Below are 17,245 nucleotides of genomic sequence, written 5' to 3'. Positions count from 1 at the left end.
TATTTACCATATGCATATGTACATATATAATGTTTACCTTTATAAGACAATATATATAATCACGATTAGAAACGAATTGAATTGTTATCTATTATTTACACGTAACTATGCATTTATTTGTGCCTGAGAATTGAGCAGACAGTATTTATTTACGAGGTGGAAGTAAAGTAGCTATGTTCATGAAACAGGCGGGATAGAAAGGTGCTGCTGTGTAATTAGGTCAATAAATACATATATGGCGAATCGTAAATTTTTAGAATATACTACATCTCATACTGTTTAAATTTTCGGAAAAAGTCAGATTAAAACAAAGTTGAGTAATATATTATTGAATTTTTATTTGAATTTAATTGTGAAAAAATTTGGTTTAAGACTCATACATTTTCATATCCGATAACAGAACATGTAACATTATAAGCAAAGAAATTCTAATCTATAACATATTTTCTTAAATATGAAATTATAAATTAAATCAATATAAAATGTCGAAGAGTAGAGTAAACGGAAAGTGTCGAAGATAACGTACAAGGTAATATTTCAGATGTCACGGCATTTAGCATTAATGAATGCTTAATTGTATTTAAGGCCAAAGGCAGCAGCAAAAAGTCATTCCGGAAAGGAATTATCCAAACAGTTAGCAATTTCAAAGTGCAGGCTAGGGATAAACACAGAAATATGTTGAGTTGAACAAAAAATTAAATGCAAACACTGCGTTAACTAAGCATGTCATGGATAGGCAAGTGCTCGGAGTGGAGACATTCAACCTGTTTACAGGAATGCTATGTAAAGTAAAAAACGCGTTACGACAATCTTCTTTGTTAATGTTGCCGAGGTTGGTTATTCACATTGGCCGTTACGTGTCCTCCAAACTTGCCAACGAAGTGTAGTAGCGGCACTTTGTTAGGCCACAAAAGTCAGCTCCTCTTTATGAAGCCTGCGTGTAAGAGTGTTGTTGCTGAAACTCTTATTGCACTCGAGCACCTTATTGCCATAACACTGCGAATATGCCCCCTGGTACATCAGTCGTTGCAAATGTCGAATGTGATGAAACATAAAGGTAAAGTGCGCGTTTTTGTTGAGATGTGTGCATTGTCAGGTAGAGTGAAATAAGTCAGAAGGCAGAGTATAGAAGACAATTTACAATAATATCTCATAAAATGTTTCTTAGTACTAAAATATACTGTTTTAAGGAATCGACACCATACGTCTAAATCGAAATTCTTATCAAATTTTTTATGAATATTGCTTGAACTTACTGAATTTGGTAATATGATCGAAGCGTAGAACATGCCTTAAGATCATACCCAATTCTGTATTTATAGTGTTCATAATGAGAAGAAAAACCCAATGAAGGGTCCTATATTTCATGTAAGTAACTGCTATCCTTAATTTATTCACCAGACAATGAATTACCGGAAATGCCTTAGGACGCAAATTCTTACACTGTCCTTCTTTAATTCTTCCATTCCTAATTTTTTGTGTGTATACACATATCCATACATACATATGTCATTCACAACTCATGTTTGTGAGTCATACGACAATATTTACTCTAGGTTCAAGCGCATATTTGTAGTAAGAAACAGATGCACTTCTTGCTTATTGTACACCTGGCCATGATGCGTGGCTGTGCGAAATGGTTGCTGACCGCATGAAGGGCGCATATGCAAATGGGTGCCGGTTGTCAGCAGTTGTTACTACTGCGCAGTCAGCAATTGGAGTTATGCCTCCAATGTTTCTACGTTCATACGCATGAGGTTAGGCCCCAAGTCGGTGATGAAATGGAAATATATATACTCGTATTAGAGAATGTGTTACTTACTTATTAAGCAGTTTATTGAAAAGTTTCAAAAAAGACATGTATGCTTACTTAGATAACAAAACATCTGAAACGTGTCAATTTACATTACTGTGACGTAACATTGCAACTAAGTAAAGAACAACCACAGCCATCATTCAAAAATACCATTTGAAGTGGCGCGCAACTGTTGTCAGTTAAATAGTTAGTTTTTTCACATAATTTGTAGAAGAGTGAGATATTGTGAGGCAGGTATGCGCGAAAATTGTTCATTTGTTTCTCTTGCGCAAAAGTTAAGACGCTTTCTTCATGAAGGAAGGGAAAGGACGTGCATACGTGGTAGATGAATATTTCTCAAACTGAATTGCGAATTTGTCAGCACACATAAGTGCATATTTACTTGTAGATATAAGTACAAGTAAATTTGGCAGTATGATCAATTCCAAACGGAAATATACAATTTTCAAATGTGAAGAAAACAATAAATTTATTTTTCCGTAAGAATCTTAGCTTTTATAAATTATTTTTAAGAATTGAATTGTGGTAATGAATTATTCAAAAATCAATTATTATCGCAGTGCTACGTGCAGTAACAAAAGAAAATGTTATTCACGTTCTTAAATGAAGTAAGAATTCCAAGTCATTGTTTCGTGATTTTTTTAGAGAAAGATATTAGAAGGTTCATATTTTCAAATATATTCTTACTATTGAATTTAAAAATTTTGTGTTAGCTTAATTGTAATCGAGAAATGGTTAAAGTCATGTATGACTATTAAAAGACTTTTCACTGCTATTGGCAAGGTACCTATGTATCACTCTGTAGTTAAAGCAAATATTAGTTTTTACGTGTTACAATTTCTTTTCACCTTTTGAATTTTTGTTGAAAGTGAATTAATTAATTATACTCATCTAACCACTATAAGATCATTAGGCAAATATTTTAACACTGACCAAAACAATAACTTGCAATACAATATTTATGAATAATGTTTCACATACGTACAAACATACATACTCATATGCCTACTATTTGACCAATGAGTAATTCACAAAAAAAAATAATAATTTGATATTGGTTGTGAAATTAGTAAATAACAAAACTAGCACAATTTTTGCGCTGTGCAAATATGAATAGCATATTCATTCTTCACTTTTAATAATGCTACAATGGAATTTTTCATATTTAATAATACGCAGCATTATTTTGTCTAGTAAGCGCTTTAAACACTAGAGCTGTTTCAATGAAATTCAAAAATATAATTTATGTGTTGTAAAATTCTAAATTACCTTTAGAAAATAGGAGTTCTATAAAATATATTTTTCGACTACTCAAAAGTTGGGGAAAAACGTAATGTGTGTAATTTGAAAATGTATGGCATGTAATTTTACTATCCATTTAATGCTGTGGATTACGATGAACTGAATTTTTTACGAATTTTATAAAACCATTAACGGGAGTGGTTACTCCATAGAGGTTATTAGGATACTTCAAAAGCTCTAATTCATTACAATTATCATCAACTAACTATCTACCCATAACATTTTGCTGCCATTACTAATTGAGCTCTCGCCGTTATTGTGGTGGTTGTGATACTTATCAATTAAAGTACCTTTGCTCTTTGATACTTGTCTATTGTTTTCAATGTGTTTCTCATTTATGTTGGAATATAACACACAAATAAATATCGATTAACTGGTTTTTAATAGCGAGGTGGGAAAGAAATTTCTTTCGATGTTTGTAGTTAATATATGGGTATTAAGCATATATAATGGTGCTTTAGTATAAATACCGTTGAATTTCGATGATTCGAACTTCTATAACACGAATTTCCTTGCATAAATCGAAGAAAATTTAAAATCGAGTTAGCGAACTTGAACAGTTTATTCTTTTAATTTCTGTTCTGATATCAAAACGATCATAAAAAATAGAAGAGTTTCAGCGTAATATCATTGGACGAAGGGGATTAAATGGGGTGTTTTGAACACAATATATGACAGATATATGTACATAGATTATTTTTGTAGGCATTTACATGTATACACAAATCAATTACTCAATATTTTGAAACTTGCTTTTAGGCACGCACTCCTAACTAAATATAGGCACTTTAATTGTAGGTGAAACATGATTTTTTCCCAGTAATTGATCTTAAGTTTTTGGTAAACCCAGAACAGTTCCTCATCTTCACTTGTGTAGCACGATTTCTTTTATTTTATAAACGCGCTTCTCCCCTAAACAAAAATAGTTTTGTCATAGGTCAGTGAATGGCATATAAATTGCTTGTCATTAAGGTAATGCCACCATTGTAACTAAAATCACATATTGTGCTTTATTGAATCGTCATCTGACAAATACATATATGTATATCTAACAAACACTCAAACACACATACCTGAACAATAGCAGCTGCCAAAGAGGCTGAGCAACAGCCAGACACCGCCGCTTATAATCCATAAATTCAATTTTAATGGCACTTTACAGCGGCTATATGCCGTGCAGTTTTTGTTGTTGTGGCAAAGCACAAATTTGGATTTTTCTAAACGTCGCTCGCATTCCTCCATGGCTGTTTATTTCTTATAAGTGGGTTATTGTGAATTAATCGATCTGCAAATGTCGTTTACTATTATTATTATTATTGTTGTTGTTGCTGCTGCACTTAGCAGTATGGCAGAGGTGAAGGTGTAGTGAACTTTGAGAAGTGTTTATTTGTATTCTCTTACATTTTGAATGCACACCACCAAACACATGGTGAAGAAATAATTCAGTGGTTGCACATCTAATTCTTTAACGGCACTCAATACTTGTTTACTTAATTTTTTGTATTTTTTTCACATACTCTTTTTGACTGCTTTAATTATTATTTAAGCTGGCAACGCTGTTTGTCGTTTTGAGAGCGCGAGTGATCGTTTTCGCAATTTTTAGAGATCGTTGATCGAAAACTCGTTGCACCAACACACACGCCGAAAAGTTGAGAGTTGCCGACGGTGCAACTAACAACCGGTTTCCGTTGATACTCACAACAACAACATCGCGTCTGGCACACCTGCCTGTTTGCGCTGGAACGGCATTTCCCCGCTCTTTAATGACTATTACTCACAGGCACACACACACTTGGCAGCGACAGCGCTCAGGTAAGCAAACAGCGCATAAATGCGACGCGTCGTCTTTGTGTTGGCTATGTGTGTGCGCGAGCGACTCACCAAATTCACAAGAACGGCAACAACACTAAACACTGGATTATTAACACAACTGCACCGAATTCACATAGATACGAGCGCAAACCAACACTTGAATGGCCAGTTGTGTACTTTTTATTTAATTTGGAATTCTCAGGCCCTTTGCCTGCCTTTATTCATTTATGGCCTTTAATTATGGAATGCATGCACCAGAACTTGATTTATGTGTGTATAAGCAAACATATAAGCAAATACATGAAAACTTAATATTTTATTTTCATTTCACATTTGTTATAAAAACCATCGAATTCTTCTAAGTAGTCACACACACTTTGCCACACATTTCGATTTCAATTTAACTGCTGTCGCTTTGTGCGATCGCATCAAAACACTTTTAATAGATATCAAATGGTGAAATGTATAAATTTTTTTGAAACTATTCGAGTTAAATCACCCCTCACTTATTCCATAATTATATTTCCATTTGTGCACTCTTGACTTTTTCTATTTCCACAACACACCGAACGAAAAATTGAAAAAAGTCCACAATTAAACCGTCGACGAGCGTGACTTCCGACAGCATATGTGTTTCGCACAGCACAGCACAACGAATTCTATTCACCACCGGCGCAATGAAGAAGACAAGAACTCCAGCCAGCGCTACATTCAATGCTCACCAATTCATCGGGCAAACTCACCACAGTGTATTGAGTGAAAAACAATGTTTAGGGGAAAGAGAATGGTTGCCACTCAAAGTTCAGTGCAGATAAATTTATTTGAGTTATTTGTTTTTAATGGTGGAGTAAGTTGCATAAACTATGAGTGGAATCGTTCAACGTGTTATGTGTATATATTCAATAAAAACAAAGTTTATTTTTCTTTTTTGTTAGCTCTAATTATATATAATATGAAATAGATTATTTGATTAACCTTTCTTCGTGGTTTGGAGAAGCATACACTGTCTGTCAACAATAATAGAGGAGTGAGAAATTATCTGAATCACTGAGGTATACATATAGGCGCTGAAACAGTAAACGTCCGAATGCATGATTTTCGGATATGCGGGCATTTAATGAGTTTAGCATTTATAATTTATTGTACATTTGTCTTTTAAAAGTTGTGTATCTTTTATAAAATGGGGAAATCCGTACTCGCTATTCTTCAGTTCTGTAGCCATCAATAGACATATTGTGATCCCCAGGGAGGTAAAAGTTAGTACTACTGGACTTAACGAAATGTCCTATTTTATTGCATCTTATTAGCGTGATATTTCGTATTACATTTTGGATTTTGTAATTAGGTACCTCATAGGAGAGTTACCTCTAACCCTTAATTTTCTTATACACAATGTCCCCTATTCTGTCGATTCAACCTTACTTTGTTTGGGAATTACTTTGAATGGTATTAGATTTTGGATTTTGTAATTAGGTACCTCATAGGAGAGTTACCTCTAACCCTTAATTTTCTTATACACAATGTCCACTATTCTGTCGATTCAACCTTACTTTGTTTGGGAATTACTTTGAATGGTAAATTTTATAAATAATTTACTAAAAAACCGCATTTGAACATACCCGTCAAAATGACGGGTTATAGTTAAAAAAGGTATACAACCAATGTTCGTAAATCTAGTGTTAATAGAGAGTTCCCTATTATTTTTTAGTGTTTTGGCCCACATTGACCGCTTTTTTGTCTTCTGTACCTGTGTGATAGGGAGGAATGACGTTCACTGAGGTCTTAAAGTATATTCAATACCTCTTTGCAACAATATATGATGCATTCAATATGAAAATAAAATAATTTACAAACGAAAAAAAATCAAAGAAGCCGAATTTTCTATAAATTATATGCAGCTCTATACATATATCCAACTCAATATTTTTGTTTGGAAAATACAAAGAAGAACAGTTGCGATATTGAGTTACGAACCATTTCATTAACTCTGATGTTTTCGGTGTCACATCCGCTAACAAGTCATGTACGAGAAATAAATTCGAAGCTACAAAAGTTTAATAGAATTTGCACAGTTAGAAATCGATACGTATTCACGTCTGCTCTTATGTATATACATGTACAGCAGTATATTTTGATTGATTTTATTGGGCCAATCAAACCGCAGATTGATCCATTTTTGGCAGTGAGTGTTTCCAAAATACATTTTCCAATAATGTGATTTAGTGGTAGAAACTAATTGAATGATTGACACTTGAATAACATGACATGTGAATTATCGCGCTTACCCCTCAACTAGCGCTACCTGCAAGTTTCTGTTTCTGACTGCAAAATACGAATACTTACAAATCTTAATATACATTAGATACTATCCTAGAAATTGTTGTTTATATAACTTTTATAAAATCTTTCCATTTGAGAAAGAATAAATAAATATTCGTGTTGCGAAAGCAAAAGTTTTATTTCTAAAATAAGAAATCAAACCATTAAAATTTTTACTGTCTCAAAGATACGCATTTAATGAGAAATTGCTGATTTATTTTATAATTAAGAAAAATATTAATGCCTCTTCTATTATGACGTAATTTTGGGATAGTTGCCTCCGCATTGATAATATAACTCTTAGCAGCATGGTGTGAAGTATATTATACAAATGTATAGTCTTATATATATATGTATAAATTATCGATAAATTACGATCAAAGAGGAGACACAGAGTGTAAACGAAGAATATACCAGTGGAAAAGGCATGAAGCGGGCACGAAAACTTCTATGAGAACCAGAATAAACTTTTTAGTCACGAAATTATGTGTTTAACATAAGCTATAAGTTACTTCGCTTTAACCAGTAAGTCCTTTAGTGCTCTGAGATACCACACTCGTTGCGTACAAATATGATGAAAATTCGTTGGAAATTGTCCACTTTTACAATAAAGCTCCCGTTCTTCAACCAATCATCTTACTCATAAATGAATTAAAAGACCCATTGAAAATAAAGCTCGTTAAACATAATTAAACTAATTAGTGAACTAATTTTTAAATATCATACAGACTTTCTTTAATTGGTAAATGAATACACATACATTTTAAACATGCCGCACAATTAGCCCTATAAGTTTGTCGCGACTCATGAAGTTCAAAGTTCGCATGAACGTTAGACCGCCTCTCCGTGACAATACTTATGCAGATCAACTCATTAATGACTTAATTAATGGTTTACCAAAAAGTTTAAATTTACTCTTTGAACTACTAATTGAAGCGGTGCCAGTCCTTCCTCTTGACTGGCGTAGGCACCTCTTAAGGGTTATAGTCGAATTCACAACAACGCGTCACGCATCTCTCCTTTTTGCAGTTTGGCGCAAATTGGTAATACCAATTGAAACCAGGACCTTCTCCAACTGGTCCTTCCATCGGAGTGGAGGTCACCCTTTTCCTCGGCTTCCACCAGCGGGTACTACTGCATCGAACACTTTCAGGGCTGGAGCACTTTCGTCCATTCGAACAACATGACCTAGCCAGCGTAGCCGCTGTCTTTATATTCGCTGAACTATGTCTATGCCGTCGAATAACACATACAGCTCATCATTCTATCGTTCCGCAAAACCTTTCTCTCGAAAACTCCTAGTGTCGTCTCATCTGATGTTGACATCGTCCAAGCTTCTGCACCATAAAGCAGGACGGGAATAATGAGCGACTTATAGAGTTTGATTTTGGTTCGTCGAGAGAGGACTTTACTTTTCAATTGCCTACTCAGTCCAAAGTAGCACCTGTTGGCAAGAGTGATTCTGCGTTGGATTTCAAGGCTGACATTGTTGGTGTTGTTAATGCTGGTTCCCAGATAAACGAAATTATCTACAACTTCAAAGTTATGACTGTCAACAGTTACGTGGGAGCCAAGACGCGAGTGCGCTGACTGTTTGTTTGATGACAGGAGATATTTCGTCTTGTCCTCATTCACCACCAGACCCATACGCTTCGCTTCTTTATCTAGTCTGGAAAACGCAGAACAAACGGCGCGGTTGTTGCTTCCGATGATATCAATATCATCGCCATACGCCAGGAGCTGTACACTCTTGTAGAAGATTGTACCCTCTCTATTTAGTTCTGCAGCTCGTATTATTTTTTCCAGCAATAGATTGAAGAAGTCGCACGATAGTGAGTCACCCTGTCTGAAGCCTCGTTTGGTATCGAACGGCTCGGAGAGATCCTTCCCGATCCTGACAGAGCTTTTGGTGTTGCTCAACGTCAGCTTACATAGCCGTATTAGTTTTGCAGGGATACCAAATTCAGACATCGCGGCGTAAAGGCAGCTCCTTTTCGTGCTATCGAAGGCAGCTTTAAAATCGATAAAAAGATGGTGAGTATCGATTCTTCTCTCTCGGGTCTTTTCCAAGATTTGGCGCATGGTGAATATCTGGTGCATTGCAGATTTTCCAGGTCTAAAGCCACACTGATAAGGTCCAATCAGTTCGTTGACGGTGGGCTTTAGTCTTTCACACAATACGCTCGACAAAACCTTATATGCGATATTGAGGAGACTTATACCACGGTAGTTGGCGCAGATTGTGGGGTCTCCCTTCTTATGGATTGGGCAGAGCACACTAAGATTCCAATCGTCAGGCATGCTTTCTTCCGACCATATTCTACAAAGAAGCTGATGCATGCACCTTATCAGTTCTTCGCCGCCGTATTTGAATAGCGCGGCCGGTAATCCATCGGCCCCCGCCGCTTTGTTGTTCTTCAAGCGGGTAATTGCTATTCGAATTTCTTCATGGTCGGGTAATGGAACATCTATTCCATCGTCATCGATTGGGGAATCGGGTTCGCCATCTCCTGGTGTTGTACTTTCACTGCCATTGAGCAGGTCGGAGAAGTGTTCCCTCCATAATCCCAGTATGCTCTGGACATTCGTTACCAGATTACCTCCTCGGTCCCTACATGATAATGCTCCGGTCTTGAAACCTTCTGTAAATCGCCTCATCTTTTCATAAAATTTTTGAGCATTACCCATGTCGGCCAGCTTTTCAAGCTTTTCATACTCACGCATTTCGGCCTCTTTCTTTTTACGTCTGCAAATGCGTCTCGCTTCCCTCTTCAGTTCTCGATATCTATCCCACCCCGAACGTGTTGTGGTCGATCGCAACGTTGAGAGGTAGGCAGTCTGTTTTCTCTCCACTGCGGAACGACAATTCTCATCGTACCAACTGGTTTTTTTGGCAATATTAATATATAATCCAAAATTATCAAATCGATCTCAGTAAAATTTCAAGAGATAGACATTTTGGAAGATCTGCCCATCAAGCCATGTGAGTTTGAATGGAAATCTTTAAAAGGATTTATCTCAAAACTAAAATTTTGAAGTGAATGGACACGATTTGTCGAAAAGTTATAAAGAAATTCTGTTCAAATTTTCAACTATTTTTTCGAATCGGTATATGGCAAAAACTGAACCAAACAATTTAATTTTTTTGTTCAAAACCTGTCAAAAATTCATATTTTAATATTTTAATTTTTCCTTCGTTCATTAACAAGAGTTATCCATGCACTATCGAACTATTTTTGATTTGTTGATTTGGATGAACCAATAATGAGTAATGCTATCCACGGCAAGAACCTTTTTTTGGACATGCCATGGGAGATGAGGTACCAACATCTATGCTTTCGGAATTTGTAAGTAAAAATTTCACAAAATACTGTTTAAATATGTATCTCTGATATGCTGAATGGTTTAAATGAAATATATGATTGTATTATTAAACAAAACTTTAAATACTTATGTTTTCAACATCTGAAACCCATCAAACCTCTTAAAGGAAATGCATATGTGCATTTAACGTTATTCAAATATTTGAATATTTTTTTACACTTAAAAGGAAAAATGCAATAACAGAAATATTTGATATGTACTTACATATTAAAAATATGTTTGTTTTTCAAATTTCTTTTAAAAAATTATATAGTGTTGCAAAAAGAAATGAATATTAGCTTTTTCAAGAATATTATTTGGTGGAATTAACCGGGGAAAATAAAAGGAAATTTATTTTTGATGGCATATATTTTGAACCAACTAACCGGGAAAATAAATTAACCGGATACAATTATGCGGAGAAATTTACGTGTGCTTTCATATGTGTTATTTATTCCATGCTTGTGCAAAATGATAACCCTGACTATGTCCTTTGATCGGCTTTAAAAGGAAGATTCAATTTTGCAGTTTGCAATTTCCTTCGCTATAGAAAATGTAGAACGAGTGTTATATTGTTTGAATAGAAAACCCTAAAGTACGTGGAAGTCATCTGCAATATTACAGCACGTGATTCGTGACAAGTAGGATGATAACTGTAGTGGCGTAAAAATATGCAAAAGTCGTGTGTAAAAAGGACTTGTATTTTATTCATATTTCGATTACGTAACTACAACCGCTGGAGAATACAAAACATATCCTATTTAAGCCTCTCGCCGAATAACTAAATAAAAGTACTATGTAAGACGTCCCATTCATAGCAAAGATTCAAAGAACTTGTCGCCAACGACGTGAATGCATGATATGGTTTAGTTGAGGCGGAAGGTGTCAGTTTAGCGCACTGGAAGTGGCTGCAAAATAAAATATGTTCTGCTCCCATACACAATAAGTAACCGAATCTTCTATACTGTTATCTGTATGAACAAATCATGTTAGAAATCATGTTATTATTATGTATGGAAGAATTATAGAAGAGGATTATTATTATTTGAGTACCAAAAAACGTCGGGAACACTAAATTTAATGGAGAAGATGGTATAGAATTTCTACACTCAGGTTGGTGTAAAAAATATCGTATAATATTGACATCCATGCGCTACTCTTGGAAAATGGGCGAAATTGGTTCAAAACCATGCCTACTTCCCATATAATACAATTTTGGATTCCGTCTGTTAAGTTCACTTGACAATATATAAATCAAACGATACTTTTGTTGTGTACAAAATTTATTTGAGAAATTGTGAAAATTCCAATTCTGTGAGGATAAATACGAATTCACTTTAATCAATCGTCATAAAATTTAAATTTAAAATTTTTTGAAAATAATTTGGTTCCGTCTGGCCGCATTTTATTTTATAACCTACTACATCAAAAATTTAATCAATTTTCATATGAAATATGTATCTTACCTGGTACGGACTAGAAATAAAGAATGAACAACAGGTACTATTGTATATATAGTCGGTAATATTTGAATTAAATAACTACAATATGTATACAAAGGAAAAAACATTCGATGTTTCTGAAATAAATCTAGTAATATTTTACGAATAATAAAACTTCAATTCCTAAATTCCTTTTCGGTAGCTGACATTAAGCCCATCCTTCTTCAACTCTCGGTAATTGTTAATTATCAGTGTAATATTTACTATAATTGAATGCTGAAGAACACAGATAAGATTAATTTCCGAATCAATTTTATAAAATATGTAAGCCTTCAATTATGCCCAAAAAATAATAATTTAACGTATTACGTTAGGGTCATTATCTGTATCAGATAATAGCATAGAAGAGGATAGAATTTAGTGTCCTCAATACTTATATATTTACATATGTATTGGTAAGTTTTTCTAGCTCTGCTAGTTTTGCCAGTCTATTTGTTCATTTTACTAAAGCGAAGGACCAGTATGGACGCTTGCTCTGAGGGTTTTGAATGATTTTGTTGTTAGGATAATGATTCTTTTTGGGTACTACCCAGTTAATGAAGAGGAAAAAACTTTAATGTGGGTGAATGTTATAGTACATAGAGGTGGTAATGTAATAATAATATGTACTTGAATATTATTATTGCAACTTCCTTATATGTGGTAGCAAAATATATCTCTTCCAATTATTCAATAAATTTATAACAATGTATAAAGTATCTTTTAAAAATATTTAACTAGGTAAATAACAAAATAATTAATATTTACAAAAATAAAATTCAACTGAATACCAAGATTTTAAATATTAACATAATTTGAGCTATTCGTATTTTTTATGCTCACTTGAAATGCATTCAATTAATTACCGTAGTATACCACTAATTGGAGTAGTACTGCACTTTGACGTAAGTTGCAGTGTTAAAGTAAGTGGAAGCAATTCAGTACCCTTATACATTCGTTGATTTTAGCAGAAATAAAATATTTAAACTTCGCTGTTTATGTTATTTAAATTGCAACTTTATTTTCCATTTTACAAGAAATAGTATTGAGATTAGTTTTTAGTTGGTGTTTTAGTAATAATTCACTAATTTACATGTAAAGAATAGCGATAAAAAACAATTTTCGGAATTAGTTCTTTGCCCTTTTTTCAAGCAATAAACATGTTGTATAAAGAGTTTAATAAAAAACTAAAATTAAACAAGTTAGATATAAGGTTATGTACATCAAAATGATTAGGATGACGTCACGTCCAAAAATTTGTCTGTATCTCCGTCAATACAAGAAAGAAGACGTGGTCAGAATTGAAATATAAAACTTAATTTAATGAATGCACCAAGTGTGATATTTCTATTTACCTTTTCTAATAAAGTCTGACACATTTGTTTGTCTAATATAAGTAAAGCTCAAGATCAATACTCGTAGCACTCAAGAAATCTTACTCATCATGAAATCTTCATATTTTCTTCTCTTTGTTAATTCTTTTGCACTTCTTATAACATTTGTTATCACATAAACGCTTTAAACGCATTTCAATTCAATTAGTTTGACGCTTATAATTTAATCTTTCATTTTATTTCCCAACTGCCTTTTACAACTGTCAATTTACCTTCCACAACTAATTGAGAAATTATTTGTTATCTATTTCTTCCAATTCAATTAAGCAAAATAAATGCATCTATCACATTATTAATCAAATATAGCCAGTGGCAATTAACATAGCCAAGGCATATAAAGAAGAGTGTCACAAAACGAATTGTGATGGCAGAAGACATTTGCAAAATATGAGAAAATTCTTCTTTATAAAAATAATTTATTTCATAATTTCGCACTTAAAGAGCCACTGACTCATTTCTTGTATGAAATGTCTGTCGTATTGTTAGTCTTTGTAACCATATATACATACTTTACCTGTATATATATAAAATGATTCATTCCCCAATTTTTGGAATTTATGTACATTAAGCTTATTTGTAACTTCGTTGAAATCATCAAACGCATAATATTATGTTGATAATTTAATTTAATGCACTAGACGGAATTCAAGAGTTGATAAACATTTATTTATTTCTTTTTATATATCAATTAATATCACCTTTGAACATTTTATAATTGGCAAGGCAATCTTGAAATATAAATTTGGTATAAATAAATAAGCCGTAATATTAAGGAAATTATAGCACTCTTAAATAGTACATTACAAGGCTATCGATAGCTATATTCAGTTTACAATATATCTTTAGGTGTCATAAGTAGAGAATTAAAAAAAAGTAAGAGTCCTATTATATTTTAGTTATTGGTTATAATTGTATTGATACTGTCCTATTTGTAAAGACTGAGAAATTAGTAATATTTGTAGTAACGCAAAGTTTTAGATTGACTACAAGGCGTAGCTTAATTCTTTGGGCTTTTTGTTGATACGAGTTTATATGGATTTTGTGTATGAATTTGGCGAGTTATATATCACGAAGTTATAAAGTTAATTAAGTACTAAATGACAAGTATGACCCGCAAGCAATTAGTATTTTTGTTGTTGTTGATTTCTTTATTAAAGAATCGCCGCTCAAAAACAGTAATTTTTTTATTTAACAAACTGTGTTAACATTCTTTGTAAACATTCTTGTAAAATTTCGGCAAATTGAATTTACAAAATGCCTAAAGTACAAACACATTCCACTTGCAGCTATGAGTACTTGTAACACTGCACCATACCGATTCTGTTTTCTACCCAAAATGGTAATTAAACATTGTAATTATGTTGATGTCATATGCTCCAATGTGTTTATACTCAACAACAAGATTGATTTAATTGCTAATTAGACCCCACTGAGGAATACAAGAACAGCAAATTTGTGCCAACATTGTTATAAATTGAATAGCTTTTTTGATGTTGAAGTGGTACTTATGTAATTTGCTGCTTGCTTGTGAGTTAGACAATGAAACAAATCTAAAATATATGTCCTTAGTATTACCCTGTCAATGGTTTGATCGCTCATATTTAAAAATACTTAATTCAAAATGTCCTATTTGTACAAACGGGATAAAATTTTAAACAGCAGCGAAGAATGCAGTATTTTTAAATTATTATAAAAATATTAAAAATTTAGTGGAAAGGAAGTACAATTTACTTACAAAGGCTGCAATCCATAATTCATTGTTTGTGAGTATTAAATTGAATACCTCTTATATACATTTTGTAATCTTTTCAATTAATTAATTCGACTCGAATTAATTCTACTTGCCGGTTTATTAAATTTCAAAAAATATACTGCCTTACTGACTTTTTATGTCGTAATTCTAAACTTAACCTCAGACTCAAATGCGCCATATTAATGATTGACTTATAATGCGACAAATTAACTCAGTTATTGACTAAGAAAAGCAATACCTCTTGTAATTAAATATTTCCGTTCAATTTCTTGCAATTAAGTTGTTTGATATTTTTGTGCGATTCCCCTAATTAAAATATAGGTAATATAAAGGGTAAAGTTTACGTATAAGTGCAGCTGAACGAATCATTAATATGAGATTTGTGGCGCTTTCAATTACTCCCATATGACGCCAAAAGTTTGACAAACATTTGGTCATGAAAATGGAAATAAAACCATGAACCTTGAAGCAATTCTCATGTCGATAGTTCGAATCTCATTGCCGCTGGCTAGTTAGCTAGCTCTGCACATTTAACAGAAGTAGGTAGGTACTGTACGACATTGTTGTTTTATGTTGACCTGTGCAACTGTGCCATATTGGAAATTACAATATTGGATTTGAACTCTTAATCGCCGAATCTAGGCTAAGAACCTCTATAAAGATATCTTTCGTCTATTTAAGTATGTATGTATGTAACTTGAATGGAACTAAGCTGTCTTTCGTTGGATTGCCAAACATTTATTTAGTGAAAATTAGAAATTATATTAGTATTTATTATTTCTGTAAGCATTAGGATTATCAAAAAGTTAATTACTTACTTACTCGGAGGAGTGCTTAGTAGAGGCAAAACCTCAGTTAGGCATTTGTTATTTTCTTTTAGATATAAAACAAGTTTTAAGCCGCCTCTTAATTTTTATTTTGTATCAAAAATTATAATTAATAATTATTAGTAAATCTGAGGAGGAAATGTATATTAAATTTTATATGTAGAAAAAAATACTAAAACATTTGCCGGCTTACTCTAACACCCGTGAAACACTTCCACCTTGAGGGGTGAAGTCGCCAACATATGTGTTTACAAATATGATTTCTCTGGGAATAAGTTAGTTGCCTTTAAAAGCTATAACATGACAAATATCAATAATGCTGATGTAGTGATTAGGGAATCAAAGTCTCCTCAACGCTTTGCTTGACTAGTTTCATAAATAATTAAAGCGGCAACTAGTAGATCGAAAGAAGATACATGTGAGCATAAGTAAGATTTTTTGACACTGAGCTCTTTATAACGTCTTAATTGAGTACACACCATTACATGGTTGTATCTATGTCTGCAAATTGCACATACTGTAGTGCATTCATATGCAATTTTTAGGTACCAGCTAGATAATATGTTAGTTTCAGGAGTAATACCATAAAGGTCCAGACCCAATGCTGGCTGGCTTTACTTGCTTTGCTGTGAGAACTGTCAAAACTGAATAGAACTATACTAGAGCATATGCAAAGAGACCAAATGGAGCTTTGCTTCAAGCGCTTGAAGTTACGAATAGATCTATGCTCTATTTGCCAGCGATTCTGGCGCTTTTGACATTTGATATTGCAACTAGGGTTACCAGTTTGGGTGAAATGTACCAATTTCAGTAATTTTTTTGATGCTACATTGGCAAACGCATATGTGATAAATATAAATAGTTAAAATGTAGAATATTTAAAATATTTGATATATGTATGTAGAAATTTACAATGAGTTTAGAATAATATAACATTTAACATGAAAATATTAGCAAGTTTAAGTGTGTGGTAACAGTGATTGTGACATTATTTTGAAAGCGTTCAAAGCGCTCATTTGGTCATACAAGCATTCAAAGTACGCAAAGTCAATGAAAGCAAGTAAAGCCAGCCAGCATTGGGTCTGGACCTTAAGGCTACTATACTTCTCATATAATAAAATTGAAATTCTTTATACCAAAGTCAGAAGTATTAAATGAATAAAACTATAGTTGGTGTT

General features: G+C 33.3%; 1 protein-coding gene across 11 annotated transcripts in view; it reads right to left on the bottom strand.

Annotated features, from left to right (window-relative positions):
* LOC105219563 (protein sidekick) overlaps window positions 1-5,605 on the bottom strand; it is an 80,068-nt gene extending 74,463 nt beyond the window's left edge. For 6 of the 11 annotated variants that reach the window (XM_054230587.1, XM_054230588.1, XM_054230591.1 and 3 more), the window contains exon 1: window positions 4,192-5,604. In XM_054230587.1, the coding sequence (XP_054086562.1) occupies window positions 4,192-4,360 (169 nt within the window). In that variant the 5' untranslated portion in view covers window positions 4,361-5,604. Of the gene's footprint in view, window positions 1-4,191 lie in introns of all 11 variants that reach the window. The other 5 variants (XM_054230594.1, XM_054230595.1, XM_054230596.1 and 2 more) reach the window with 2 other exon arrangements.
* Window positions 5,606-17,245: the final 11,640 nt, after the last annotated feature.

The sequence above is a fragment of the Zeugodacus cucurbitae genome, chromosome 5, assembly GCF_028554725.1.
Source record: "Zeugodacus cucurbitae isolate PBARC_wt_2022May chromosome 5, idZeuCucr1.2, whole genome shotgun sequence".
Lineage (NCBI taxonomy): Eukaryota > Metazoa > Arthropoda > Insecta > Diptera > Tephritidae > Zeugodacus > Zeugodacus cucurbitae.
This window is presented reverse-complemented; position numbering and strand designations above follow the sequence as displayed.